This window comes from Cervus elaphus, chromosome 10 (genome assembly GCF_910594005.1).
Source record: "Cervus elaphus chromosome 10, mCerEla1.1, whole genome shotgun sequence".
NCBI lineage: Eukaryota > Metazoa > Chordata > Mammalia > Artiodactyla > Cervidae > Cervus > Cervus elaphus.
Genome location: NC_057824.1, coordinates 55,462,781 through 55,487,097, shown reverse-complemented (window position 1 = coordinate 55,487,097; position 24,317 = coordinate 55,462,781). Strand labels below are relative to the sequence as shown.

Here is a 24,317-nt window from a genome sequence, read left to right as displayed (position 1 = left end):
GCGGCCTGGGAGGGAGCAGGGCTGAGCCCCAGGGGTCTTCCGCAACTAGGGCAACCCCAGGACCAGATGGAGTCAGTCTGCGGTGAATTCTAGCAAACAGTTCTCAAAAGAATTCACACTGATGCTTTACAAACTCTTCCAAAAAATGTGAGAGGAAGGACCTCACTCTCACAGAATCATTTTTACGTGTTGATACCAAAACCAAAGACGTCACAAGAAAACACAGACCAGTACCTTTCTGTACAGATGTAAAAACTTTGACAAAATATTAGCAAAACAAATCCAACAGCACATAAAAATAGTGATTGCACCCCATGACGAGGTAGGTTCATCCCAGGAATGCAAGTGTGGTTCAACAAACAAAAACCAGTCAACATCGTGTGTGTGTGTGTGTGTGTGCACGCGCACATATGTATATGTGTATATGTACACACACACACTATATACATGCATTATGTTCACAGGATAAAAAAACACATATGATCTTCTCAATTACTGTGGAAAAAGCATCACCCAGAAAAAGATCCAACACCGTTTCATGCTAAACACTCAGCAAACTAGAAACAGGAGGGAACTCCCTTACCCTGGAAGAAACCCACAGCTGGCACCATATTTAAGGCAGAAAAACTTAAAACTTTCCCCCCACCAGGAGCAAGACAATGATGTCTGCTCTGCCAACTTCTCCCCACTATCCCAGAGGTTCTCACCCTGGCAATTAAAGAAGAAGAAAGAAATAGATCGAGAAGAAAGTAGTCAGCTATGCCTATTGGAAGGTGACACAACCTTGTACATGGAAAATGCCAAGAAACCCAGACACACGCAAACGTTAGAGCTAAAAACAAGGCCACAAGACTGTAGGATCAATATATAAAAACCAACTGCGGGGATCAATACGCACCAGCAAAGAACAGTCCAAAAATTAAATTAAGAAAACAGTTTCACCGACAACAGCCCAGCAACAGAGAGGCCTTCTGAGGTCCCTGAGCCGCTCTCTGATACCTCGGGGTGGCCCCAGTGGGCATCTGCAGGGACAAGAATGAACAAAAGAGCACACCTCTAGGGACCGGCAGCAACAGCCACCATCCTCCATGTCTGAAAGCCAGAGTTTGGCTTTTCTACCACACGCCCCAGAGGAAGTCTGGGTGCTGGGGAACCTGGGCTCCTGGTCTCCGCTGTGCTGGGGGCCGGGCAGAGGGGGGACGGAGCTCCAGAGTCAGGGGTCCTCGGCGGCTGCGGGCTGAGCTGAGCCTCCGTCTTGACGTGGCAGCAGGACCCCTGCAGGTGCCGGCGCCCCTAGGAGCACAGGTCCTGACAAGCCGCCCCTCTCCCTCCAGAAACACAGCCTCTGAGGAACAGTGGAGGGCCGGGCCGGCAGGAGGCTCTGCCCCAACACCCCCGCACCCTCCCCAAGGACCTGCAGGGAGGAGCACACACCGGCAGGATGCTGGGGCCGTCAGATGGAAAGGGGACCCCAGCTCCTATTCCCAGCCAGCCCCAAGGGAGGCCCAGCCTGCAAAGCATCCAGGGAGGCGCCAGGCACCCCTCGCTGCCCAGGGTGACGTCCACCAGGCCCGTGAGGCCGGCACCCCGGAGGGGCAGAAGGAAAAGCTGGGGCCAGGCTATGAGCCCACCTGCGAGGGCAGAGGGCAGAGGACAGAGGGCGTGACTGCCCGGAGCCTAGAGGTGCAGGGAGGGCAGGCCGGAGCTCAGGGGCCTGCCCACTGCTCCAGGTTCCTCGTCCCCAGATGGGCAGGCTGAGGCCCAGGGGCTGCGTGAGGGCTGTGGGTGCTGGGGCTGGGCTGCCTGCCTGGAGCCTGCACTGCATCCCCACCTGGAGAAGTTTCTGTATGTCTGTCCACCCTGCACGCTAGAACCACACGGGGCCTTCGGGACAGCGCAGCACCAGGTGGAGCCAGAGGTGGCTAGTCCTGCAGAGGCAGGTGCCAGCGAAGGCTGCGGGGCCAGAGGGGCGGGGTGCGTGCTTCACCCGCAGAGTGCCAGGCAGGGGCCTCAGCCGGGGGCACAGGGCCAGGGTCTGGTCGGCAGGCCGGGGGCAGACAGCGAACACTCCACATTTTTGGCAGCTGAAGGGCCTGGTCTGAACAGTTGCCTTTCTATTCTGCAGAAGCCACCAGCTTTGCATCTCAGGGCCCTGCAGCGGGTGGGAGTGGATTCCAGCCGATGTTGGAGAGGTGCGGGGGGGCGCTGCAGGGTGACAGCCAGGCCCTGCCCGTGCTTCAGACCCCCGAGGCCAGGCTGGGTCCCAGTCCCCACCCTAGGGGTGACCCTGGGTTCCTCCCTCAGAGCAGCCCCAGGGACACAAGGATGCGCTCTGAGCAAACAGCTTCCTGCCTGCTTGATCACCAGGTCTCCCTTCGGGAGCCCCGTGGGGGCCCAGAAAAGACTCAGACCCCAGCCCTACCTCCCAGGGTCCCAGGCTGGTGAGGAGACACCCAGAAAGGAGCTGTGAGTGAGCAGGCGGCCCCGACGGGCGGGAGCTCCGGGGAGGCCCTGCTCTCATGCTCGGCCCAGCCCCACTGGGGAAGCAGGCCTGGCGGGCTGACATCAGTGGTCCCAGGGTCCCTCTCAGCCCACAGGTGCTCCCCCTCAGGGTCGGGGGCCCCACAACTCCTTCTGGAGCGTCTGCTCTGGGCCAGGCCCTTACATTCACCACAAAGACCAGCACAGCCATCCAGTCAAGAGCAGGGAAACCACCTGCCAAGGTCACATGCAAGGTCACCCAAGGTCACAGGGCCAGGTGGTCCTCGCAGGGAAGAGCCCAGCAGAGTCACATTCCCAGACTCACGCTCAGGGGTCCCCACCACATGGGCCGGGGTCTACAGATGGACCTCAGGGCAAACAGCCCTCCCCAGCCTGGGCAGCTCAGGGCACTTGCTCGCCTCTTCAGGCCAGGGGCCCACAAGGGACAGCCGTCCACTGGGCTCCAAAAATACTTGCTCCTTCACCTGGGCCACCCCACCCAGCCTGAGCCCCGAGGCTCAGCTGTAATCTGTACCCCACAGAATAGACAGAACTGGCGAGGCCAGGGTGAGGGGTCACGAGGGCAGGGTGAGGGGTCACATGGTCAGCAGAAAGCACAGGGAGGCAGGGGGTACTTCCCAGCCAGGCAGGGCCCAAAGCCCACCCCAGCTTTCAGACTGCATTCTCAGAGAAGGATGGGGTGGGGAGGACGGGATGACACGCTTGGAAGGCAGGTGGCTGCGGTGCTTGCAGGGCTGACCACGGCCCTGCACTCATGCTCTCGCCGGGGCTGCTGTGGGCAGCTCTGTGCCCAGAGCATCCTCCCGCTCACTAACTCAGCACCACAGAGGGGTCCCGGCTTCCTGCCTACCTCCCGAGGCCACAGGAAGGGCCCTGCAGGAGTGTGTGTGTCCACAGGTGCACAACCTGGGCAGACGGCTCTGACAGGCACTTCCAAGGCCCCCAGGATGGAGCCCAACTTCCTGCTTCACCATTTGACCCCTGGATGCCCCCTACAACAAGCGTTCTGCTCCCCAGCCCTTCCCAGGCTCTGTTTTGGAGGCCCAGCACCCCACTGTACAGCCACATCTTCCTTAGGGGGGCCTGTTCTCCCCATTTCTGTCTAGAGCTTCCAGGGAAATTCACAACAGATGGGGGACAAGGGGGCTGAACCAGCGGAGCATGCCACCTGTACCCCTTGGGGGTCGATGGCGCGGCCTCCCAGGAGTCCTGGAACAGGACGGGCACTGGGTGAAGGCCAGAATTCAAGGTCTTCTGCCTTTATCTGGGAACGGAGAGCAGGCTGAGACCCTCAGTCCTGTGAGATGTGGTGGCTGCCCCCCACCAACATCCTCCCCACAGCCGCTGGGGGCCCCTCCCCTTCCCGGGCGTTCCTCTCCCCCAAGAGCACACCAAGTCTTTCTGCACCATCGCTTTAATGGACAGACCATCAGACGCATTTGCCCAAAGAAAGAATAACTGAGCAGGGTTCTGGGCATCTCACGGGACGTAAATACACAGATCACGTTTGTACATCTCACATCAGACACGTATCCACAGCACAGGATCGTGCAGCGCGCCGCTGCGGGACACCACTTGCTCCGCCGGAAACCCCTCCCGGCGCTGCACGTGAGCGGGCCCCGTGGGGCGGGGCCATGCCTGCGACCACGCCCCCACACGCTCGCTCACAGGCGTCCTGCAGCCACACGTGGAAGATGTTCCTTAACGCGGAAGACTCCCCAGGGACAGGTGAGTCCCGGGACGCTCGCCGTCACCGGATACGGCCCCAGGGCAACAGAGGGGTCCCAGACGGTCACTCGAGCTCCGAGACGAGGAGGACGGGGGCGGCAGGCCGCGGACAACACGGGGCTAACGCAGTTCGCAGGCGCAGCAGACACTGCGGTCCACACACTCAGAGGGATCTTCCTCCACTTGGTGTCTGATGGGGTGCGCCGCTGCGTCTCTGTGAGGTCACGATGCCGGCACAGCTCCTCGCCCGGTCCTCTACATTCCGGAATCCCGGGGGCAGGCCCAGGTCACCAAGACCTCCCGGTCACCACTTGGAGTTCCAGCACCCGGGCCACAGGCCACGTGACGCCAATGGGCTGCGGCCACAAATGGTTTTCACCATGTATGCGTTTTGGTGGGTTTGTTTTCTTTTGGTTCAAAAAAAAAAAAAAAAAAACACCATGGCAGGCTCTCAGGTATATAAAACTTGGTAATATTAGACAAAAATACAAACTTCACCTTTACAAAAAAACAAAATCAAACAGCAACACACCGAATTTCTGTTGAATACACGTAAAGCATAACATCTTACCAAAAATAAGAGTTTAGTTTCTGTCCAAACACTGGCAGCAGCAGGGAGCAAGCCCGGGCCACCGCTCGGGAAAGCCAGGTCCTCAGGCCCAGCCACGGCAGGTGGGAGGCTGGGGGACAGCATGTGATTGCTCCACGCAGTTCTTTTGAAATGGCTTAAATTAAAAGGTGGATGAAACGGGGCAAGGAAGAAACACGTAAAGCCAGAAACATTTAGGAAATGATGCACAGGTGGGTATACCATGTTTATTTTAATACATCTCATCCGCTCGCATCCTGCTAGGAAAGGTACCGTCCCACTGTCCTGTTACAGCAGCCTGGCGTTATCGGTGTAAATGTCATCCAAAGAGATAATTAAAAAAAAAAAAAAGCTAGGCCAAGAGTAAAAAGGAAAGCTGAATAATCACTTTATGATGTAAAAAAAAAAATCCACTTAAGGCTCTCAGGGAGGTTTCTGGATAAGACTCAAACACTACGGCAAGGAGATGTGGTCTCCCAGACAGTCTCGGCTCCTGCGTGCGCCTGCAGAGCCTGCGGCCTCCGATCACAGCCTTCAGAAAGCAGGCTCTGCATCCTTGGCAGAAGCACCTGTGACCACCCTGGACAGAGATCCAGTCCGCCGAGACGTCAGTCCTTCCGTCCCTCGGGGCGTCCCTCCATTCCGGCAACTGTTCAGATATTTTTGTGAGTTTTGTTTGTCGTATTTCGTGGTTTTGTTTGCTCTTTTTTTTTTTTTTTTTTTTGACAAGGAAGCGTCTTATTGTTTCACCGAGTGCTACAATACTTGCTTTGATGTCACATGAACAACGTATACTGTCTCTTTGTTCTCCAAAGCGTGCATGGAGACAGTTTTCACGGAGGAGAACAAAGACCACGCTGGCAGTAAGCACCGTACATAGTAGGTTCAGGAATGTAACACGCCATGTACATCCGTGTCCCGGGAGAGGGCTGCTGGCTGATCTTCACCTCACATCTGCAGGCAGGAAGAGAGACGGACACTGAGAGGCCACGAACTCACGAGTGCCATGACGGCACGCACACGCACGCATACACGCTGCGTGGTAGCTCGCAGGATTTAAAGCCTTTGCTAAATTTTTCAAATCAAATATGCCCCATTACCCTTTCTGTAACATCCTGACCAGAACTGGGGCTCGGCTCTTGGGATCTCAAAGAACACAGCTTCAGAGCAAGCCCCATCCTCCCATTGTACAGATAGGGAAAACTGAGGCCCAGAAGAGTTCTTCTGCTTTTCTCACCTTTCTCTTTCTTCTGGCCTACAGCTTGATGTGATTTCTGGTGCTCCGGCAGCCATTCTGGGCCATGAGACAATCTTGCCACTGGATGCCACCAGTGAGACACAGGGGTCTCTGTGACTGGGCAGGGTACACAGACCTGAGCTTACAGCAGCTCTTCCCCACCCTACACCACCTATCTGTTGCTCATCCCAACATTTGTACCACATGCCGAGAGCCCGAATGCTAGCAGGGAGGCAGGGATGGCTCTCTCCCTTTGGGGTCTCTGTCATCAGCTGTCCCATGGAGGCTCAGCCCAGTGGCTGCAGACTGGGAAGCACAGGCAGGTACAGATCAGCCCCTACACACCCTCAGGACCCAAAGCCAAGGCTGCGCAGTCGGGGGCTGCTTCAGGATCTGTCTATATGGACCCTTCCTCCCAGAGGAGCCTCCCAAGTGGACCTGGCCCACAGGCCTCAGAAGCTCCTGGCCTGGTCAGGTTCTACAGTTAACACATCACTCAGCTGGGCCCTGGGTTCCCAGGCACCTGTTGCTAAGAGTTCCTCTCACAACTATTTGTCTTGGGTGCCATGGGCTCCCACATGCCCAGGAGCAAGGACCAGGCTCTCCGGAGGCAGACAGTCCAACAGGAAGGAACAGGAAGACTCATCACTGCCTCCTCCATGACAACTGCAGTTGCCCACACCCACCTCCCCTGGGAAGCCCCTCTAAAGGGCCACTTTTCCCAGGCCCCCTTAGAGTGGAGGGATGGCCAGTGAGATTAAAGCAAAAGTCACTGGGTCCTTTCACTGTTCTCCTCACCATAATCTTTCTTCCAGCCTGGAGTGTAACACGATTTCTGGAGCTGTGGCAGCCATCTCAGGCCACGAGGCTGAGGACGGACATCACCAGCCCTGAAGTGGGTGTCTGATGATACTCTGAGACTGCCATACCTGCTCTGGTCTCTACCTTATCTCGCCCTTATTTCTGGTGTGTTGTTAGCAGCCAAACACAATTTCCAATACAGCAGCCAACAGCCCTATGTGTTTACAAAGCATTTCAGATAGGATCTATCCAGCCTTTAACAAGTCTCATCTGTGATCCCGGTAAGCCTCAGTTTTTCCATCTGTCGAAGTAGTGGGTAAGCTGTCCGCGTGATCCCAGCAATTAAACACGGGAGCTACGCCACTGCTGCTCAGGCAGCCCAGCCCAGATCAGCGCCTATGATCTCTGCCTCCCGATCAATGAGGACCAAAGCCAGAGTGGGGGCCCCGGAGCAGGAGGGGGCCGGGGGCCAGGCGTCTCGAGCAGCAGGAGAAGGGGCAGAGAACAGGAGCGCAGAGTCCCGCAGCCCGGCCAGACAGACAGCGGAAGCTCGCGGGCGGATCAAGGCCAATCAGGGTGCGTCCTCGCCTGTGAGTGATTCGCCGAGTGATCGGGCGCTGCGCCTCCCACCCCAGGACAGTGGCGCGGCGGGCAGGCAGCTCCTACCTGGTTGGCCATGTTAGGTGGGTTTTAACTTTTTTCTTTTCCGTTTTTTACCTGACTCCCTACGCCTTCCTGTTGACAGAAGGGCAGGAAGGGTGAGTGGGCCTGAGGGAGGGTATGGGGTGGAAACTGAAGCAATAAATACCTGGGGTGTTTGTCTTTCTGTAAAACAGCTCGATGGCGCTGGCAGGGAGACACTTCCTGGTCTCGTGAGCTGGCCCGGCGCGGCGGTCACGACGCCGGGCTGCTCAGGGCAGCCTGCCCGAAAAGGCCAGGTCCCCAAGCGCCAACGCTGTGGCCAGCGCCTGCCACCCGCCAGGGACGGGCTGCATCTCTCCACTCACCACTCGGGCTGGGGCAGGAGACAGGCCCTCACAGCAGCCTGACCCCTCCCTCCAGGCGCGTGGCCGTGTCCCCGCGATGCCCTTGGGGGCAGCACGCCACCCCACAGCAGGTCCTGGGCCGACAGGCCTCAGCTCCAGCCCCCCGACCCCGCCGCCCCCGCAAGGCCACTGGACGACTCGGCGCCCCCGGCAGGGACTCACCCGCCTCCTCCTCGCGGTGCTCGGGGCTCGGGCTGGCGCTCGCGCACGTGCACTCCAGGTGCTCCTCCAGCCGCACCTGCACCTCTTTTAACTTCGCCTTCTTCCTGAAGTACTCCACCTTGGCCACCTGCCGAGACAGCAGCGCAGCCGTGGACGAGCGGCACACGGGCCCAGGAGCCGGGACAACCCCTGACCTCTGACCTCCCAGTGGGAGAAGTGGGGGCACCAGTGAGGAAGCAGTGAGATCCGGTGCGGTGTTTGTGGTTTGGTCCCATTTTAACTTGAGCCCAGAGGCTTGTGCACGCCAGGAGAGGCCCTGCAGGATGCCCTCGAGGGGGAGCTCTGGGTGAGGGAAGGAGTTTGCTTCCATGCTTCAGGGATGCGTGGAACAGCCACAGGGGTTGGCAAGAGTGCGCCTGACCGCCAGCAGCAAGAGGGCCGGGGACCATCCTCCCGCCGGCCCAACCCCGAGCCCAGAGGAGGAGCAGGAGGCGCGGGCCCACGTGGGGCTGTCGCTCTGGCCTGGTGGGGCTCCAGACGAAGATCCCTCAGCTGCCCGAGGCGGGGCTGGGCCCAGCCCTGCAGCCTCACCCAGCTCCGAGAACGGCCCCCAGGGACGCTCTCTCCATCCCTCGCTCTTCGCCCAGAGACATGGTTGGGGGGGGGGGGGGGGCAGGGCTTGGCCAAGATCCACCTCCGGCACTTGGAGGCCCAGGGGAAGCCTGGCTCATGGGCCACAGCTGATCAGGGCGAACAGGACCCCAGGCCACAAACAGAAGCCTCCAGCCTGGGACAGTCCTTTACAAGGCGCTTCGAGGCCAGAAACTGGGGGACCCCGGGCAGAGGGTTGGCCTGCACTCCGGTGGCCAGGCTGCCCACCCCATAGGCGAGCAGGCCAGGAGGCCCGTCCAGACCTGGAGCAGCCACCTGGCCGCATGCATTAACCAAACAGAAGAGAGGCGGTGGCCCACCAGCCGTGTGCAGCGGCCGTGGCTCAAACGGGGTCAGGAGCCAGGCTGGGTTTGGGGCCAGGCCCAGAGGTTTCCCAAGTCGAGACCTCGAGACCAGGGAGAGAGGCGGCCTTGGGTGGGAGCTCCTGCGGGACGTCTTCACCTGGCGCGGCCTGCGGCTCGGGTGCCCCTGCCCCTGCCCCCGCCCCCTTCCCTGGGGAGAGTCCAAGAGCCAGGCATGTGGGCCACATAGGCAGCCAGCCTCTGCCTTCCCATCTGTAACGTGGGAACAGAGACCACACGCACCGGGGGTCACGGTGAAGGACAAACAGCTCACACACACAGAAGTGCCTGGAACTGGGGTCACTGTCCAGAGGCCACCGAAGTTGGCACCTTCGCACAGAGCCTGTCCGAGGCCCCCGTCCAGAGAGGCCAGCCTGCCAGCCCAAGCAGTGCTGCCCACTCCCCTGGGGCTCAGGCAGCGGGAACACAGGCCAGCACCTCACCCTGCCCTGGACCCTGCTCAGTGCCCACACGCTTCCCGCCACCCTGGCCTCTGCTGGGGGACACAGGGCCTGGCCCTCTGGACGGCACGCCTCTGGCCAGTGGGCACCTCGCTGGCATCCTCTGCAGGGCAGGACGAGGACCCAGGCCCCCATGGCCGGCGTGGGTGTGGGGGAGGGGGAGGCTCGCCAGCCACCAGACAGGCCCCCGGGGACCAGCGGTGGGCCCAGCAGCACTGCCCCGGGAGCCCCTCAGTGAAGGGTGCCCGACAGCAGCCACTCCAGTCTTTAGAGAAAAGTCTTGTTTTTCTTATCACAGAAAAACAAACGGATTCATGGCTGCACCTGCTTCTGGATATGCAAGGATTCCAGGCCGGTCCACCACCTCCGTCTGGCCAGGAAATGGCTACATTTTTCCCCCAAGAACGCGCTGTGAATATTAAATTCTCAAAAGCGTCCTCTGCTCTAGCCAAGGCCATGATGAAGATGCTGACGTCCTTGGAGCCCCACCCCCAGAACCTACACTGCAGCCTCTCAGAGCCCACACCCCGTGCTCTCCCCAATGTTTGTCTCGGCCGCTCCTGAAAAACCAGACATTCGGATCCCCGCCATGGAGCTGCCCCACCTGCGGTGTCCCGGGCCAGACCCACCCAAGCACACCACCCGCGATGCCGTGAGCCTTCTGAGCCAGGCCTTGGATTCCTGCGCCCAGCAGCCCCCATGAAGCAGGACACCCCAGGAGGGCCAGGGAGAGCCACACCCTGCAGGGCCCCCCACCAACCCAGGTCATCCGGAATAAACAGCAGCATCTCCTGAACCCCACGGGCCAGGCCCGTGACACAGCGGCCTCGAGAGGGCACGACCACGGCCGATTTCACAGACAGAGAAACTGAGGCCGCACAGACAGGGCATGGTTCATTGGGAGGGGTCCTGGACTCGGAACCGGCAGAGGCCCTGAGTGCGCCCCTCAGCCAGGGAATGTCCTCAGTCCACTGCGCGGGGGTCGCCGGGGCCCTGCAGCCCCACGTCCACTCAGAACTGAGTCCGGCTCGCAGGGTCACGAGAGACAGACCTACCTGGCTCCCAGGCAGGTGGCAGGAGGTGGGAGGCCTTCTCCAGGCCCAGTTTAGCGGCCACGATGGCCAGAGAAGAGAACCCCAGCTCCAGGGCCTGCGGCTGATGGGGTCTGGCCTCCCTGACTGACCAGGGCTCAAGCCAGGCAAGCAGTGGGCACCTCGCACCGCGGGGCAGGGACTCAGGATCCCGGCACCAAGACACGCTGCCAGAGCCCCTGCCTCACCCTCACAGCCCTGACCTGGCTCCAGGAGCAGCAACGGCCGATGCGGCCCCCATGGGGACCCCCACCCAAAGCACAGGCCCCTCGTCCACGAGGGGCGCAGAGGCTGTCCTGGGCTTCCCCACGGAGGCACGCCAGGCCCACCTCCCAGAGGCCAGAGGCCTGGCGAAGTAGGACTGCAGTTAACTGCCCGTGTCTAGAGGCCTGGCCCACGGCTGCCCTGAAAGCAGAGCCGCCCCAAACTCCCAACACCAGAGAGGCTGGAGGCCCACCCACTGGCGACGGCGGGGAGGGGCCTGAGCGACTGTTGCCCACCCCCAGCTACCCCGTCCCGGCCACCGAGGCTCAGGTCTAGGGGCCAGGTCCGCATCTCAGCCTGTATCAGGGGGCAAAGTGCTGACCTTGCTGAGCAGGGTGCAGGGGAGGTGGCAGGGACCCCTGCCCACATGGCAATACGGTGGGTCTGCAGGGGCTCCAGGGTCCACGAGCTGCCCCCAGGGCAGGCCCTGGAGGTCACAGGCCCCCAGGGAGCTGTGAAACCTCAGGCCACCCTCCACAGAGGTCACGGCAGGGCTCTGGGGGGCAGGCCACCGGCCCGGGCGTGTCCTGACCCCAGGCCCGGGTCCACCTGCAGCTGAGGGTGCCCGCCTGGTTCAATCGCCCAGGAGACCGACCCAGCCTCCCCGCCCTCTCCTCCCAACAAGGGCCCTCAGGCTGTGCGTCGTCCGTGACCCCCAGCGCCCACCCCGCACTCAGTCTGGGCCCCGAGGACCCCCTCTCTGCTTGGCCTCAACCCCAAATGGAGGGGGTGGCCCCTGGCCAGGCTGGGGGGTGGGTGCTCCACAATGGGCCCCCTGTTCCCATTGGCCTCCGTCTACTCCTGCCAGGACCCCGGGGCCTGGGGCCAGATGTCTCTTTGCCGACCTCTTGATGGAGAGAGGGTGGGCAAAGGCTCACGGGGCACCAGATGCAGGGCCAGGCTGCCAGGCCCCCCACAGTGGGCTGACGCCCCCCTCCCCGGGCAGACGGAGCCCAACTCTCCCACCCGCTGGTCAGGCCTGTGCCCCAGCAGACGGAACTCCCGCCCTCACCCACCGAGACCCCCGAGGAGCTCTGGGCCACCCGCCCTCACCCACCGAGACCCCCAGGGAGCTCCGGGCCAACCACCCACCCTAAGGATGGACCAAGGGAGACAGAGGGTCACTGCCCAGGCCGGGACCAGACCATGGGAAGCAAGAGTGGGAGCCTTGGGGAACCTCAACGGCTGGAGCCACGGGCAGAAAGCCCGCTCCATTTCCGCTCCCCTGTACCTCCAGGCCCCTGCCGCTGGCCCGACAGACAGGCTCCAGAGTTCGCAAGCAGGACCATCTAATCTAGGGCACCCCACCCCCAGGCCCAAGAGACTAAGACCTCAGTTCTGTGGACTCCTGGGGCTCCTAAGACCCCTCAACACACCACAAGGAGGGACCCCCAGACCCAACAGAAGCGGAGGAGGCTGGGTTGAGAGCCAGGGCTGCAGCTGAGCCCACAGGCAGGCATCAGGCCTGCTTCCTCCTTGAACTGAGGAGGACGCAGCAGCAGGGCCCCCTACCCGGAGTCTGAAGCCTAAGGTGGGAGCCAGCGCCCCAGGCAGGCACTCCAGGGCACCTTGGCCCCAGAGGAGTGTCCACCTAAGACCGCAGGCAGGCAGCCAGCCGTGGAATCCACTTACTCAATCCCCAAAGCACGCAGAGGACCAAGTCCCCGAGGTCAAGTCAAGTCCCAGTTAGAGTCTAAAGTGCTTCTCGCGTGCCAGCTACAGGGTCCTTAACTCCACACCTCACTCTGGAGCCAGAAGCCTGAACTCAGACTTGCAGGCAATCTAAGATAATTCCCAGTGGAGAAAAGAGTTCTACTGCACCCCCGGAGCGGAAGTCCGCGTTCCAGGAAAACTGGAGGCCCGGCTGAGTTGGGGGGGGCTGCTCCGTGGGGACGGTGCCAAGTCCATGCCCCAGGGACCATGGCCCACCTGGAGCCAGACCTTCCGTGGGGGCGGGCAGTCCCTGTGTCCCAGACCACTCCCCAGAAGAGGCAGGTGCGGCCGGAGGAGAGTAAGCCCAGGCTAAGAAAGGCTTCCAGATGTAGGGCCGGAAGCCAGACCCTAGTTTAGCTGCCCAGTGACCTGAGGAAGCAGAATTTCCCCCAGATTCAGAGGATGAGCCCCAATATGTGTCCCTGGAACCTGCCCTGCTGCAAGACCCCGTGATGCCCTTAGTGGTCAAACCAGCCAGCCTCCTGACTGGGATTCGCAGTGAGCACTGGCCGTGTACCGGCTCCTAGGAGCCCAATACCGGAGGCAGAGATGTCTGACCCAAGCTGCTGGGCCTGTGGGTCTCCACGCAAAGCACACCTTCCTGAAACAGGGGGCGACCTGGCTCCCAAAAGGACGCCCCTGGCTGGTGCCCCATCAACACGCACGTCCGGCGGAGAGGGGCACCCGCCCAGGTTTCGCAGGGGCTGGAGGTCTAGCATGACGGGCGTGTACCTGGCCCCGCGGCCTGAGTTCTGAGCCAAGTTCCGAGCCATGGTGGGAGTCAGCATCCCCAACCGGCCCCAGTCAAGGGCTCCCTGCCGGCCTCGGTGGGGAGAGGCTCTCAGGGATGCCCAGCCCCCTTGCCACGCACCACAGCCCCAACTAAAGTGCCCAAGAGATCCTTCCAGGGCCTGGAGAAGACACCAGGCAGCTCTCAGCTAAATGGCTGGACACCATGCGAGACCTGTCGGTGAGGCAAACCACCAGGTCATCCCAAGATTCAAATGTGTTTCCCACGAGAGGCCCTTGGAGGGGGGCCTGGACGCCACCCTTAAACCACCCACCAGGACCCAAGCCCCAGTCCCGCCCCCGGGCCTCTGCCTGTCAGAGAAATGGACTCGCTCTCCGACTCACGGCCACGGCTGGCCGCCGTGGGCCAGGGACTCACGGGCTCACCTTGACGCTGCGGTGGTGCACGCGCGACGGCTGGCACCTGACGCTGCTCGTGTTACAGCACCCGGTGCAGCGCTTCACCTCCACGCACGGCGGCCAGATCAGGAAGTTGGCGGACGTGGGGTCCACCTGGCTCCGAGGTATCTCGTAGATGACAGTCCTGGTCTTGCAGGCCGCCGGGATGGCCTCCTCTGCAGAGATGAGAGGCGGGTGAACGTGCTAGAAACCCCAGGGCTGTGGCAGCTCCCAGGGGTCCAGGCAGGAGTGACCCACGGCTTCTGCCCACGGGACATGTCACACAGACCCCGGTCCAGCACAGGCAGAAAGACCCCAGCCCCCAACTGCGTGCCGCTGACTGGCCCAAAGATGAGCAGTAACTTGAGGGCTGGGAGGGGAGACCCCAGAGGGGCAGGGGACTACAGAGAGCCTCCCCTGGGGTGCGGGGGCTGGAAAGGGGCTCACACAGCCCCTGAGGCCAGCTTGGAGCTGGGACACCGCCTTCACTCAGGGCCGGGGGCAGGGGGCCGGCTCTCACCTGCCCCGCCTCCCAAGGGCCCCACCTCTCACAAGCACATTTTCAGTGGCCCCCAAATCAAGAGCAGGAAGGGGTCCCGCTGACAGTGCCCAACCCAGCGCCCACCAGCAGGAAGGGTGTGGGGAGGCCAGCCAGGCAGGGCTTCAGTCCAGCCCCAGTTCCGCTCAAGGGCATGCCCCTGGTCTGGAGCAGGACAGGCCCCCATCAGCCCCGAAGACTCGAGGCAGCACACGTCACCTGGGAGGGCCTGCTGGCCTCAACCAGGAATCGTCTACCCACACACCGCGCCCAAAGGTAGAAGCTATAAAATCCATATTCTTGGAAAGACAGCTCAGAGGGAGTCACAGGCCCAAGGTCACACGGAGAACGGGCAGCTGTCAGGACCCCCAGGTGGTACGGGACTGGGTGGTCACACCCCCCAACTGCACCCCCGGGGCAAGGTCTCCCCTCAAGGCCAAGCCCAAGGCCCTAAGAGACCTCCATCAGCCAGTCGCTGCTGAAGGGGCCAGGCAGACCCCGGACGCTCAGAGTGGGGCCAGGGGGCCAGGCCTGCGGGGGGTGGGGACCCCAGAAAGGGACCCCAGGCCCAGCACGGCTGCACCCACCACACCGCAGGGCAGCGGAGAACACTCTGTGCTCGATGTTATGAGCTGCAAATTAAACACGACCCATCCTCCAGCGAGGCTGCCTCCAGCACAGGTCCCAACAAGACCGGGCACTTCAGGAATTTATGACGGCTCCCCGCTTCTGGAAACTCTTGGCCCAAGCCAGGCCTGCAGTGGGGAGCGGGTGGGCCGGGGTGGGGAGGGGGGTGCTGGGCCTACGCAGCAGAGAAAGGGCAGACCCCACGTCCCGGTGTTGGGGCACATCCCCGGAGCCCCTCCACAGGCCCCCAGCCCGGGGACTCACCGATGCTCCTTTTCCTCCGGATGGGCACTGGCCGCTTCTCCGGGGCATGCTTGGCGCCGTGGCCCCCGTGGGCTCTCAGACTGGTTTCCAAAGGCTCCTCGGCTCCTACAGGAGAAAGAGGAGATGCCGACTGGCTGCCCACACCTGGGCCTCTGGGGCCTGCGCAGCAGCACGCTCCGCCGCCCTCCTCCTCATGGAGGGGGTCCCTCCACACCCACATGGGGGGCCTCCAGACGTGCGCAGAATGAGACTCCCAACTGCCAAAGATGTCCCAGCCACCCCATGCAGCTGGCATGAGGCTCCTGCCATGGGCGCCTGCCCTGCACCCCACCACAAAGCTGCATGCCAGCGGGGAAGGGCCCAAGGCCAACCCGCCTGGGACGCCTCCTCAGGGAAGCCGGGTGAGGGCTGACCCAGGGGAGGTGCCTGAAGCCAGCCCACCCCACCTGCAAGGCAGAGCTGACAGGCCTGCTGCTGCTTGCTGGACAGCGCACCTTGGACAGCGGGCTGGACAGCAGACTGGACCGCGGGCCTGGCTGTGGCCGCAGCTTTTCTACCACCTCTGCCGCCCTCACTGGCCCAATCCTGGCTGAGCATCCGGCCCTGCAGGGGCATCAGAAGCAAGGCCAAACTGGGCCTCGGTCACACCCCACTCGCCCCTGAATGTCAGCCCACCGTGACAGAGAGGCCACGAGACCCGGGAGCGGCGCGTCAGGAATCCGGTGCCCGGTGACAGGACACGGCTCTCAGGAAGGAAAGTGCTTTGAGCGGCCCCAGAGCCAAGGTCACCACTGGGCCTAGTGCCCCAGGCTGGCTACAGCCCCCTCAGTACACACACCACCACCCGCTCTGCCCCCAGAGCCCCCCAGACGGCTCGGAAGGGACACACACACCTGCCGTCTGGCCTGACCCCGCCCAAGGACAGCACCTGCACCAGGATGGAGTGGGCCACACGTGGCTGCCCCACCCTGGCCCTCAGACCCAGTGGGGGATCTCCCCACTTCTCCCCTCCATCACTGCTTCCCCCACAGTTAACCAAGGGCAGCGGGCTCTGAGAAAGCACGCCTCAAGGGCCACAGCTGCCCAATGATCCCGTTCTCGCCACCTCCCCTCCCCAAGAAGCTCCAGTGGTATCCCGGCCATGAGCCCAGACCTGAGGACCCCCTCTCCCCGATGCGCAGCAGAGGCCTTGGAGACTGTCCTCATGCCCGCAGTCTGAAGCTGCACTCACTAGAAGCGAAGCTCAAACACAGAAAACGCAGCAGGAACACAAGATGCGCCGCCTTGCACGCCGCCGTCCAGGAGAACCCAGCTCTTCCCTCAAAATGACTCAATGTTCCACTGCCACTAATTTTTTCTGAGACTCAAAATAAGATCAGAACAGAACTACTCATGCAGTAAGAATTTCCCATCCACCAACTGTTACAAGAAGCATTTTTTCACGAAAAAAGTGACATTATGAGTCACGTCCTGGTGGTGGCCATCTTGCTATCACCAAGCCCGGGAGCAGCTGGTCCATCCTCAGCTTCTAGGAGACAACGAACGGCAGCAGCCCAGGCTGCACTCCGGCCAGGCAAGAGCGGCCTTCCACGACATCATGGAGCTGCCGCCTCTTCACCTCGGAGGAAACTGAGGCCAAGGCTCAGAAGGACAAGCAAGACCAATGGCCAGCAGGAGACCCCAGACTGCCTGCCCTCCCACCCAGGCCTCTTGCCCCTGAAGAAGCAGAGAAGACAGAGCCTCCTGGTCCATCAACTGTTCTGAAACCTGAACCAGGGCTCAATCCCCAACAAGAGTAGAAAGAGCTCCCAGTCAGACAAGCTCGTCGGCTACGCTATGGAGACTGGTGGTCCAGAAACCCAGCCCAGGCCTCGCTGACGGGGAGGTGGCCCTCTGATTTATGCAGGTGGAGATGCCACCGGCAGGGATTCCCGCCGCCCAAGAGAAGGCTGCACATGAATCACACCCGAAAATGGCTCTCAGGACAGCTCATCAACTGGTTTTCCCTTCTGCCTCTTTTGCACAGATGTCTGAAGGATAGAGAGCCGTCTTCCAGCCGTCAGTCCTGGAGGAGCATTAATGGCCTAATGGGGTGATATTTATGTATCCTTACTCAATGGACACGGGCGCCCGGCCAGGCTTTGGAGAACAAAGCTCCTAGCTCCCAGCTCCCGAGCGGCTGAATGGTCTGCTCTCAGACACCCGACACACAGGCCGCAAACTCCATGCTACTGGTCATTAAAAGACCATACGCTGGACCCTGCACCCAAAGGTCACACGTGAAAAATCAACTGTCCAGTCCGTGAGCGCGCTCAGAGCGCGCGGGCGCGGGCAAGGAATCCACCGCCTGCGGGCCTGGGCGCAGCGCCTCACCTGGGACGGCCCGGCCCCTGGAGGCCCCGCCCCAGGGAGGAGCCACTGCAAACCCAAGTTTCTTTTCCCGCTCCCAGGCATAAGTCTCCAAGAGCTCTGTTCCGAGCTATAGGAGGAGGAAGGACACCTAGGCCAACGGGTCTTCTCTGCACCCAGCCGCCTCCTCACTGATCCCACCTCTGGCTGACCCTGGTGGGGAGTCCTGGGCCTGGAGAAGTAACCCGAGAGCAGTTTACAACCTTTCCTAGCAGTGGGGTCCATTTCTACTCTTCACTTGGGGCAGAAACAGAAGTTGGGGAAAACACCCACACCCCCAGTCCACTCCTTCTGCAAAACAAGCTACAGAAGCAACCAGCTCAGGTCAGAGCTGTGAGAGGGGGACCACCCAGAGCTCTGATGAAGGAGCCCGCCGTGGGACTGTGTCACAAAGGGTCCCAGAGGGACAAGGCTACTGAACAAAGGAGACCCTGGGGCCCCTCCAGAGTTCTCAGCCCAAAGCTACAGGCACTAGAAGCCCCCTCTCAGACCCCAGCTACCCCAGCAGGTAGGGGAGGGAGGGAGGTGATCCTCTCCGTCCACTCCCTGGGGCTGGAGGGAGCCAGGCCCCCAGGGCTTTTATCAGGGGGCGATTTGAAACCAGCCCGGAGAGCCTGCAGGTGCAACCTTGCTTCTTCTATTTGGACTCTCCAAGGAGGCCACGGACGCAGAAGTCCCCAGGTCAGGAATGCTATCAGCATGACCCCAGAGCTGCAATGCTAAAAGCATTAATGGGCGGGGGGTGGGGGGAGGCGGGGCTGCAGAAAACAGAATAAGAATGGTCCCAGCAGAAAGTGAATGGCCCATTTCCCCACCACAACCCAAAGCAGGTCCTGCGGGGAGGCCCAGCCTTTCCCAGGGGGAAACCTTTTGGGAGCCAGTCTCCCCATTTCCCAAGTCCATCAGGGAGCAGCAGAATGCAGGCAAGTGTTCTCCTCAGCTAACCAAAGCCAAACCCTTCTCCCCAGGGTTACACATCAAGGAACCAGATCAAAATCCCCCCCCCCCCAACTCTGATCTCCAAGTGAAATTCTACCCCCCTTCCTGATAAGGATCAGCCAAAGGATTTCCTGGGTCAAGAAACTACAGAAACCATCGCCCTTGCTAGAAAATGGTTTTGGCATGAAATGAAAATAGTTCAGGCCTCTCCACCACCATAATTAGGTACAAATTTCCAAATGACTAGACCATGTGATTTTACTTAATTCCCCCACCGTCCCCCCTTTTTAGAGTAGTCTGCAGTCAGAGAAATATCTTCATTCCACTTAAAATTCTCCCAGCCAACCCCGGGCTAACTTTGGTTGCTCCATTTGACAAGCTCACCTGGGGCCCCTTTTTGTCCAGTCAACAGTAAGTTTTCTGACATGAGTATCTCCCTAGCTAACTCACAGTGGAGTTCCTGCCACAGAAATGCGGGCCAGAACCCCTGTCCTCTAGAAAGAGCTTCCTCTGGTCCACAGGCAAGCACAGCCACCCAGCATCCCCAGGCTCCCAGCCAGGCCAAAGTGGGTCGTCAGCACCTCTGCCCACCTGGGGCCAGTCCACCTCTGCAGCTGACCCACAATAGCTTCAGAAGTCTGCTTGACACTGTTTCCTAAAGCGGCTCAACTCCAGGGCCTGAGGGAGAACCCCCAAATAGTCCCCAAACAGCAGCGTGTACAAGACGCGCCTTTTTTATTGGCTCATGAAAACAGAAAAACACAGGACTCGACAACCACAAAGGCCCAGCCCGGCAGCAGGCGCAGGGCAAGTGCGCACGGATGACAAAGGGGCCCTCGGTGGGGCGGTGGGGGGCGGCACCGCGCACCAGCTTGCGCCCAGGTCAGGGCTCAGCGCCCAAGGCTTGGGCTGGCTCCTCCTGGCCGGAGGGCAGGTCCCGGACCGCACACCTGGCCGGGACGCCGGCGCCCTCTATGTGGCTTAACTTTCTGAGACACATTCGGCATTTTCCTTAAAGCAAAAAAAACAATCCCTGGGCGAGTGAGCGGCCCCGGCCGCCTCCGGGAGAGAAAGTGGTGATTGGAAGAGAAACTCCTGACTCATCCGCCTGGGCTTTTATGGCCCGGGATTGGATTCTGACCTTTCGGTGCGCTCCTGCGCGGCGCCCGGCCCGGCCCGAACGCGGGAGGCGGCACGGGGCGCACACACAGCCTGCCCGCCCGCCCGCGCCCTCCCCGCGCGCCGAGGGAAGGGGCGCGATTTACCTACGGAGTCTATCTCCAGGAGTCGCTGGAGGTCCCGGATGCTGTGGATCTGACTGTGCGCCAGCCTCTCAATGACCTCGCGGGGGATCTCGGCTTCCTGCAAGCATAGCAACACGGTCAGCGCCCGTGGCTGCCCAGAGCGCCTGGTCCCCCACCCGGCCCGCGCCAGCGCCTTGCAGGAAGGCCGCCGGACCCCCAGCCCAGGTCCTGGAGCCTAAGGCCCAGGGTGGGGCTGGGTGAGACCCCCAATCCAATTCTCCGTCCCCATCTGCGTCTGCTCTTTACAAAAAGAAACCGCTCCCCACCTTTAAACACACACACACACACACACACAACCCACCGGGTCCCTCTGCCCCGGGGTGTCCGTTACAAGAGGTCTAGGGGTAGCGAGGGGCCCGAGGAGTTGCTGGTCTAATAGTGAAATCAACATCGAGAAAGATCAAGTTGAAATGCGTCACGGACCGGCGGCGAAAGTCGCGGCAGCCCTAACACTTTAATCTACCCCGAGGTTTAAATTTCACACCCGGAATCCCGACCAAACCTGCGGGGTAGAGGGTCTGCAAACGCGCGCGCGCACACTCAGTCGCCCCACCCCGGGCTCCGGCCCAGCTGCGGCCCTAGCGCCGACTAAGACGCCCCAAATCCAGCCGCGACTGGGAGGGGCTGCCAGGGAACGTGAGGGTTAAATATCTATCTCTCGCAGCTCTGGGTCCCATCCCAGACCACCCCCCACTTCTCGGCCTCCCCCTACTCTGTCCAGATTTTTAAAGGGAGTCGGGGGTCGTGGGGGGTCTCAAGCAGTAAGTCCCCACGACGAGGGAGTAGAAAGTCATTTATCACAGCACAGCTCACGAGGATTCGGAATTCGAGATTGAGGGTGGGGGTGGGGACGCGGGCGGTGGGAGGGCGAGGGCTCTCGGCCCGGCCCCGGCTCGCCTCGCTCAGCCACCTGTAAGCAGGCCCCGGGCGGGCCGGACTGCGCCGGCCCAGCCGCCGCTCCGGGCGTGGGGACCGGGACCCGGGGTCTGCGGCTCCGCGCTGCTCACCCTGCCTTCCGGGGGCTCCCGCTGCAACCGCCCCTACCAGTTTGTCGGCGGCTCTTCCCTCTTCCCCGGCTCCGCCGGTTCTCTCTCTCACACACCCCCTTCCGCGCGCCCGCACCCCAATGCTGCATTGCCCGCCGCGCCCTAGGTCTCCCTCCACCGCGGGGAGCCCGCGGCCCCCGAAGTTTCTCCCCACTCGTCCACCCAGCCGCCACTCCGTCCCTCCGAGGCGGAGCGACGCAACACGCTGGAAACTCACCAGACACACTTAGGCACGGCAGAAAATAGAACCCAGTTGGGAAAATTTAAAAACCGACCACCCTAGCAGAAATCAAAATGCGCCCTGCAGAGCCCCAAAGCCCGGGCTCTCGGGCCCGCGGGCGGCCTCAGGGGGCGTGCGCAGGGGAGTCGGAGAAAGGACGGGGCGCGGGGGTGGCACCCACCTCGGCCAGGGCATTGGCGAGGTACCCGCAGCCGAGGAGCAGCAGACAAGCCCAGGTCCTCATCGCGTCCCGAGGCACCGGTGGCTCGGCGGGGAGGCGAGGCCGCGGGGCGGGCGCTCCAGCCGGGCTCCTGTGGCGGCGAAATTCAGTACCATCCCTCAGGGAACGCGGCCCGGAGGAGGGTGGCGCGGAGAGCAGGGAGCCGACGGAGCGCGCCCGGCGCGAGCAGCGAGTGCGGAGAGGCAGGCAGCGCCAGAGAGGAGGAGGAGCAGGGAGTGCGCGCTCGCCGCGCCCGCCGCGCCGGGAGCCTCCTGGGCCGCCGGGTAGGGGGTGGGGACGGAAGGGGCGGAGGGCGGGGGCTGGGCCTCTTCCTTGGTGCGTTCCCGGTGCTGGCCGCCGCCGCGCTCGCTCCCCGGCGCTGGCTCTAGGAGCGACCAGGCCGGTAATTCTGCATATTTGCGGGCGTTAGCCCCGAAAGGGACCCCGGAGCGAGGCTGCAGCCGCTGCCGCCGCACCACCCATCACCTGTCTGGACGCCCGGCCAGGCCCGGCGCGGGCTCGCGCTCTCCCTGCGGGCTGCGGGCGGCCCTGCGCGCCCACCAGCGGCCCCGCGCTCGCCTCCGGCCTCCTCTCGCCGCCGCCGCCACCCGGCCGGGCACGGCGCGGCCCAGCACGGCGCGGCCCGGCGGCCTGCGTGCGCCCCTCCGCGGCGCGCCCTCGGCTCCGGCGCCGCGCTCCGCCCTCCGCCGGCCCGAGCCGGGCAGCGCCCGCGGCCGCTCCGCCTGGCAGCCGCCGCCCGCCCGGGGCCTCGCCGCGCGGGCCTGCGGGCCGAGCCGGCGCCGCCACTGCCGCCGGCAGAGGAGGAAGAGGCGGCGCGGGCAGGCCCGGCTCGCCGGAGTTGTGCGGGCTCCGCGGGGCGCGCGTGTGGAGCCGGCCGGCGGCGGGGAGGGGGTTATAGCGCCGCGGCGCGCCCCTCCCCCGCCCCCTCCCCCTCGCCTCCCCCGGATTCCGGGCCCCGGACCCGCACCTCGGAAGCGCGCGGGGGCCGAACGGGCCGGACAGGGCCCCGCCGCGGCCGCAGTGAGCACACACACGCGCTCGCGCAGGCAGTAAAACCCATCAAGGCCCCGGGCCCGGCCCCGAGCACAGCCGCCGGGGCTCCGCGCGCTGCCCGGGGCTCCCCAGGCGCCCCTCCCTCGAGTTTGCCCACCCCCCAGTGCCAGCTGCAGCCCTGCAGCACCGGACGGGGAGGGGAGGAGGCGGCCGCAGAAGCGCCGCCGTCGCTGGCTCGCCTCTCCCGGGCCCCAGCGGCGGCAGAGGGCAGCGCCCAGAGCTGCTACGCCAAAAAGGGCAAAAGCGAGCCGGCCCCCGCCTCCCGCCCCCCGCCCTGGAGCTCCGGCCTCTTTGCACGGTTTGGATCCCGGGCCCCCGGCTCCCCCGCCATAAAAGGAGGGGGAGTGAGGCTCTGGTGAGAGGTGGGGCGTGTTTAGGGGCGCGTCTGGGACACTCACCTGGCGGCTGCCACGCGCCCCCGCCCGGAATCCGATGCCCGGGGTGTCTGACCGAGGAACCTCCACCCACATTCCGGGAAACGAGGGAGCCGCGATCGGAGGAAGGGGCTGCCGCAGGCCTCGTCCCCGCCCTGGGCTCCCGCACCCCCAAGTCCCCGCGCCCTCGTGGAAGGCCTGGCGGCGGTCTGAGCTAGAAACTCGAGGGCTGGAAGGGAGGAAAAGAAAAGAGCCGCTCGAGAGGAGCCCGGGATTCTCAGCTCCCGCGCCGGGATCCTCTGGGCGCACAGAGCGCCACCTCCGGCCGCCGCGCCGCACGGAGCGATGCGGGGGAGCGGCAGAGGGAGGCCGAGGCCTGAGCGGGGATGGACGGCGCCCACGCCACGGAAGGGCAGCGCGCCGAGCTGGGTCCATCCCGCCTGCCTGGGCTGGTGGGACCGCACGCTGGCGACGGGTCTCTGGAGAGGCGGAGAAGCCCCAGTATCAGGGCTAAAGTGGTTACAAGCCAAGTGACCCCGCAGCTAGACGAGAGGCCATTAAAGGCTAGGGACTGCGAGTGGCTGGGTGGGCTGTGGAAAGAGGACCCCGCCGGCCCGAGCCCTCCACCCCACACCCCCATCCTCCGGGTTAGGCCCCTGCCCCCGCCCAGGCTGCCCTCCCGCTAAAGGCAGTAAAGGAGCAACCCTCCAGGGGTTCTTTCATCCTCGGCTCCACGGGCTTCAGCATTTCAAAGGCCGAGTCGAGTGGGCCCTTGGGGGGCCCTCAGCTTCCCCCAGATTCCGGGGAGGAGGGGTGGGCCCCTCCTGAGATTCTGAGAGGGCAGGGTCTCCCAGCGCTCAGACCCCCAGCGCACCTGCCTCTCTCCCCTGCTAGCCCCGCCTGCAGCCTCCCCCTACCCAAAGCGGGCTCTCGGGGCTCAGAATGTAGGAGGGCTGAGGCAGACCTCGGGAAACCTTGGTACTGTCCTTGTCCACGCAAGTAGACTTTCCATCGCATTGGAGGGAGTCCACTGGATGGTTTCCGGAAGGCGGTGAAGAGCACACTGCCTGGACTCAGGCTGGACCCCTGGCGGAGCCCAGAGACTTCCTGAGAGTTGACTGCATCACACCTGCTTGAGCGTTGAGTTCCCCACAGGCAGAGGGGACCCGAGGACCCACACGTCTTTGGGGCTGAAGGACTTGGTTTGATAGCGGGTGTGCGAATGAGGAAAGGTCACCTTGTACTGCAGGGGCTGGGGTGGGGGCCCTTCTGGCTCCAACCTTTATACAGAGGCTCCCTAATTCCTGCGGGGGGGGGGGGCTCCCACCAGCTTTGAGCAAGTGAGTCGCTCTGTGCCCCATCCCAGCCTGGAAATTCAGGGGCTCCCAGTTTGAATTTGGGACAGAAATGTGGATTTGGGGCAGAAGAGATCTGGGAACAGGGAAGGGGGGCATCTTCTACGGGAGCCCAGGCCAAAGTTAGGCAGAGAGCAGGCGAGATGGGGGGG

At 62.8% G+C, this 24,317-nt stretch overlaps 1 protein-coding gene across 7 annotated transcripts; it reads right to left on the bottom strand.

The window, feature by feature from the left end:
- Positions 1–4,647: 4,647 nt before the first annotated feature.
- On the bottom strand, positions 4,648–23,103 carry PDGFA (platelet derived growth factor subunit A). Of its 7 annotated transcripts, none has more exons than XM_043915511.1 (8): positions 22,351–22,635; positions 21,324–21,453; positions 19,838–19,934; positions 15,225–15,329; positions 13,784–13,971; positions 8,066–8,192; positions 6,057–6,173; positions 4,648–5,773 (listed from the first exon to the last, which is right to left on the bottom strand). In XM_043915511.1, exons 2-8 carry the CDS (start codon positions 21,384–21,386, stop codon positions 5,763–5,765), a joined length of 708 nt encoding a protein of 235 aa, XP_043771446.1. In that variant the 5' UTR covers positions 21,387–21,453; positions 22,351–22,635; the 3' UTR covers positions 4,648–5,762. The 7 variants fall into 7 exon arrangements, with proteins under 7 accessions (XP_043771446.1, XP_043771447.1, XP_043771443.1 ...); XM_043915512.1 differs by lacking the exon at positions 22,351–22,635 and adding an exon at positions 21,849–22,033; XM_043915508.1 differs by lacking the exons at positions 21,324–21,453; positions 22,351–22,635 and adding an exon at positions 22,835–23,103.
- Positions 23,104–24,317: the final 1,214 nt, after the last annotated feature.

What these genes read in the sequence shown, in the direction of transcription:
- PDGFA (XM_043915510.1), bottom strand. Translation starts at nt 20,267, where the DNA reads ATGTTGATTTCACTATTAGACCAGCAACTCCTCGGGCCCCTCGCTACC. An exon ending in CCGGAGGAAAAGGAGCATCG is followed by an intron (nt 13,972 to 15,224) that starts GTGAGTCCCCGG and finishes TCATCTCTGCAG; the next exon opens with AGGAGGCCATCCCGGCGGCC. An exon ending in TGCACCACCGCAGCGTCAAG is followed by an intron (nt 8,193 to 13,783) that starts GTGAGCCCGTGA and finishes CTGTCTCGGCAG; the next exon opens with GTGGCCAAGGTGGAGTACTT.